The sequence below is a fragment of the Fukomys damarensis genome, unplaced genomic scaffold (assembly GCF_012274545.1).
Source record: "Fukomys damarensis isolate Sample0158 unplaced genomic scaffold, DMR_v1.0_HiC HiC_scaffold_37, whole genome shotgun sequence".
NCBI classification, from domain to species: Eukaryota; Metazoa; Chordata; class Mammalia; order Rodentia; family Bathyergidae; genus Fukomys; species Fukomys damarensis.
This window is the reverse complement of record NW_022900949.1, coordinates 17884623-17889421: the sequence shown is the minus strand read 5'-3', so window position 1 is coordinate 17889421 and position 4799 is coordinate 17884623. Positions and strand designations below refer to the sequence as shown.

Sequence of the window (4799 nt, the reverse complement as noted above, 5' to 3'; positions counted from 1 at the left end):
AAAAAAAAAAAAGTACTCACTACTGCCCTCAAAAGCTTTTTACTTTTGAAAGATTCTAGCCATTCCAGTCTAAATATACTTGCAGATTTACTGAACGATTAGAAACAAATTAAACCATCAGGCACCAGAAGTTCCTAGTTCAGACATCACTATAACCCACCTGAAGTATTCTTTAGAGGAGATCAACATGTAAGTTCGCAGACTCTGACAAAGCAGATTATCCTCCACAGTGTGTGTGGCCCTCAATAATCAGCTGAAGGTTCCTTTTCCTTTTGGGAGTACTGGAGATTAAACCCATCACCCTTGCACTGAGCTACATCCTCAGCCTTTTAAAATAATTTACGACGGGGTTTCATTAAGCCACTACATTGACTTGTGATCCTCCTGCCGCGGTCTGACAAAATGCTGGGACTACAGGTGTGCACAATCACTCCTGGCAGTAGAAGGCCTTTCCTGAGAAAAGTCTGAAGTCCCCAGAGGAGAAGGGAAGGGTCTCTGTCTCTAGAAGATGCAACATCAGCCCTTTCCTGGGTCTCTAGTCTGCACATTTCAGACTTGCCAGCCCCCGGTCTCACGAGCTGATTCCTCCAAATAAACCCTTTCTCTATCTGTCTGTAAAAACGTGTGCACAGTCTTCTACTCTGGAGAATGTCATTAAGTACAACAGGTGATTTGGCCAAGATCATACAGCTAGTGAGTGCCAGAGCTGGAATTCAAATGCAGGTATATTGAAACCAGAGACTGTGCTCTTAAATCAGTGGTTTCAATGATTGCTGAATGAGTGAAGAAAGTGAAATGATTTACTCACCAAGTAGACATTACTTGCTGACTGCAGTGAATAGTATAAATGGACAATGAAAGGACTTTTGCTTAGAGCCAGTGCATCTCTCTCTGCTTGGACCTGATGAGTCATATTTTTATTGATCATGTCTGCTTTTTTGACAACCTGAAACAGACATTATGACAGTATTATGACTTAGTTTTTATTAAGTGTTCTCAGGCTGCAAAGTGGCCATCATAAAAGACTCAAAGAGGGACAACACAGGTGTCATTTGAGCCTCACACTGCCATCGGGACACTGCCAGAAAAATAGCCAAGACAGTTAAACAAACGTACACACAAAAGCATTCTCTTGAAGACAGAACAACTTGTCTTAGTATTAAGTAGCAAAAGTATCACATTCATTTTGACAAGGAAAAAGAAATAAGGGCTTCCTAATTGACCTGCATATTTGTAGGTGACTGTTCTGCTATTCTGATCACAAAGCTAAACGATAACATTCCTAAGAAACCCTTTGGATAAGCTGAACCTGGGCACAGTCTAATAGCAACACTAGTATGTACAAGATTTAAACTTGTTCTTTTTTTGGGGGGGGTACTAGGGATCAAAGTCAGGACCCTGTACTTGTGAGGCAGGCTCAGTGCCAACTAAGCTAAATCCCCGGCCCTGCAATTCTTTAATGGGTAGAAACAAAATCAAAATGTTGGAAGGTGTATGCTTCACTCACGCTAGAATTATTAGAACTATTTTGTTTGTTTGTTTGTTTTTTTGAGACAGGGTCTCACGGTATAGTTGAGACTGACCTGGAACTCAGTGTGTAGCCCAGGCTGGTCTCGAACTCACAGTGGTCCTCCTGCCTCAGCCTGCCGAGTGCTGGGACTACAGGCGTGAGCCACTACGCCTGGCAAAATTATTAGAACTATTGAAGCTTAGTCTCAATTGCTGTCTTATGGAAGACAACTGATTACACTTTTAAACTTTCATTTAATCCTTAATGTAAATTAAAAAACAAAGCTATAATCTACATTAGTGTTAGAATTGAACTGACCTGAACAGTCACTAACATCGGAATAAATTCTCAATACCGTCACAAGAAAACAAGGCATTCATTCATAGGCCAGGAATGTAGCTCAGTGGTGCAGGGCCTGCCTGGCAAGTAAGCCCTGAGTTCAACTCCTGGTACCGAAAACAAGGTTTTTTTAGGCAATCATTAGTGTATTTAATAAGTCATTAATATTTGTATATGGTAAATTCCAGTCATACTTCCTTAAGAACACCAGGGGAAGTTGACGGCGAAAGACTGCAGTGTGATTTTGCTGAGCGTTCCATGGGACTGGAAGCTCTGAGGGCGTGTCTGTTTGTTCACCACTGGAGCCCACATTCAAAATATTTAGTGCACAAATTAACCGGTGCTTTCATGTCAGCAGACGATAATGATTGATTACTATACACTATAGAAGTTAAAGCAGAAATTTTAGGAAGCATAAAGCAGGTAACTATCATAATGGAATGGGCCGGAGAAGGTTTGAAGGGGAGCTAAGATTAAAAAGGAGAGAATAGAAACGCATTAAAGAGGAACCAGCACACACATAAGCTCAGAAGCAAGAAAGCACACAGCATGGACGGACTAGTTTCGCCTGAACGCAAGGTATGGGGGAGAATACAGTAGAAATCTAGAGCCAGAACTGGAAGCATGACTTTTCTAAGGAATTTGGACTTTAGCTTGCATGTCACAGCCCAAGGAATGGATGAGACATAAAGATCATGATTCCAGTCAGGGTTATTCCACTGCACTAGGTACAGAAATGAAGATCTGACGAATTTCAAAAGGATCATGTCAAGTGAAAACAGTAACAAATGCATATTGCATCACTCCATTACTTGAAATTTCCAGAAAAGCCAAATCTTTAGAAAGCAGATTAGTGGTTACCTAAGGCTGCAGTGTTAAAGGTGGAAAGCACTGCAAATGAAGAGGTCGTTTTCTGGATAATGGAACTATTTTCCAAAATTGGACTGTCGTGACAGTTACACAACTATTTAACTTACTAAAAGCCACTGCAACGTACGCTGACAAAGCATGGGGGAAGTGAAGGCCTACACTTGGGTATAGACTTGGGAATAGAAAGGAAGGGGTCAAAAGAATGACTGTAAGACGCAGAATTAGGAATAAAGAGATACAACTGATAGATGAAGCGCAAGAAAGTTAAAACGACTCAAGTTTCCAGTGTGAAGGACAGGAAGGATGTTGGTGCTATTCAATGGAGAGAGGGAATACAGGAGGTTCAGTATAGAAGTTAGGTGTAGAGGATTGTTTGAGTTGAGGCAAGTATAATTTGGAGGTGTGTTCTAGTCACTTGTCAGTGTCCAACAGGAAGGTGAAACTGCACGGCCTGCTGGCTTCTCTTTTCCTTTATGCTTTCATTCAGTGCTGAAATATAAAGAATCTGAAACCTTGACAGAGTGGACAGCTGCAAATACCTATTAAGTGCTTTTATACATACACTTCTGCAAGGATGGAACGATTCACACAGGACACATCTCAGCCCCCTTTATATAAAAGCATAGACATCAGAGTAGAATGTGAAGAGATGGAATCTCAGCATTGTTTTCATCTTCATTGCTTAAATGACTAATGATGTTGAACATTTTTTCATATGTTTACTTGCTATTTCTACCTCACTCCAGGAAGAATGGCTGCTGTCAAATTAACCAATACTAAATGCTGGCCAGGCTGTGGGGAGAAAGGAACCCTTCTCCACTGTTGGTGGGAGGGCAGACTGGTGCAACCACTGTGGAAATCAGTGTGGAGCTTCCTCAAAGAACTAGGACTAGAGGCCCCATTTGACCCAGCCATTCCCCTCCTCAGTTTCTTCTCAAAAGAATTAAACGAATCATCCCACAGTGATATATGCACACCCATGTTTACAGCAGCCACAGTGTGTAATAGCTAAATCTTAGAAACAGCTCAAGTGCCCATCAAGTGGAGACTGGATAAAGATTTTAAAAAATAAAATGGAGTACTACTCAGCCATAAAGAACGGGAAACTAAGGACATTTATAGCTAAATGGATGTATATTGAGGCAATACTCTTAAGTGAAATAAATGGGACACACGTGTAAATACTGAATAGTTTCTCTGGTGTGAGAAATTGAAAGTGTAAATAAGGATCAAAATAATAGATAATAGGAAATAGGAAGAAAAGGACCAAAGGGGAAGAGGAAGGGAAAGGGGAAGTAGGAGGCATAGGGTAAAGGAAAGGGAAAGGAATAAATATGATAAAATGAGAAACATGCAAAGTCTTTGTAAACTGGGAGGGGTGGAGGGGTGAAGGGAGAGCAGGGGATGGGGAAAAATAAGAATCAAGGTCCATCATTATAGGTACAAATTCCCAATGATAAATGTCATGTTGTATACCTAAATGTACCAATAAACAATGAATTAAAAAAAAAGCAAAGTGTGAAGAGATAAAAATGACATTTGTTTAATGAGATCTTTGGTTGTACAGCGGCTTAAATATCAACTTATTACAATGTACGGAATTAAAATATAAGGTGCAAGCGACAACTACAAACAATGAAAATCCAAACTTAAACCTATTAAAGACCAAATTAAAATTAGTAAAAAAGGTTCAGAAGATACACGAAACGCATAGGTAATACTCAGTTAAACATTTTAGAACAGAGTTACTAGAAAATAATGCAACTACCTCCTGGTTAAGTCAAACTTGAAACCAGTACCTACAAACTAATCATTTTTGCGACAGAAAAATTTCAATGATCCTGATGCCAAAGCAGACGAAAAGGGAAAACACCACCAACAGCAACTTAATGCTTTTTGGGTTCAGAGAGACGACTGGCTGGACGTGTGCCAGGCTCCCGCTCCTCGGGTAACCCCTAGGTCACCGGGCCGGGCGAGGTCAGGCCCCTGGGAGAGGGAGGGCGAGGCCGGGCAGGGAGGGGCAGCAGCCGGCCCGGGAGGCCCCCGCACCGCCTACCTTCACAGCGTACAGCCGGTCGCC

At 41.4% G+C, this 4799-nt stretch overlaps 2 protein-coding genes across 7 annotated transcripts in view; one reads left to right on the top strand and one right to left on the bottom strand.

The window, feature by feature from the left end:
• The window catches only part of Mastl (microtubule associated serine/threonine kinase like), a 28615-nt gene extending 23822 nt beyond the window's left edge, over positions 1 to 4793 (bottom strand). For 5 of the 6 annotated variants that reach the window (XM_033759753.1, XM_010614714.3, XM_033759752.1 and 2 more), the window contains exons 1-2: positions 4776 to 4793; positions 809 to 946 (exon numbers count right to left, since the gene is read on the bottom strand). In XM_033759753.1, coding sequence (XP_033615644.1) covers positions 809 to 928 — 120 coding nt within the window. In that variant the 5' untranslated portion in view covers positions 929 to 946; positions 4776 to 4793. The remainder of the gene's footprint in view (positions 1 to 808; positions 947 to 4775) is intronic. The other variant, XM_033759754.1, reaches the window with a different exon arrangement.
• The window catches only part of Yme1l1 (YME1 like 1 ATPase), a 39548-nt gene continuing 37147 nt past the window's right edge, over positions 2399 to 4799 (top strand). The window contains exons 1-2 of the mRNA XM_019206145.1: positions 2399 to 2428; positions 4545 to 4667. Of these exons, the coding sequence (XP_019061690.1) occupies positions 2399 to 2428; positions 4545 to 4667 (153 nt within the window). The remainder of the gene's footprint in view (positions 2429 to 4544; positions 4668 to 4799) is intronic.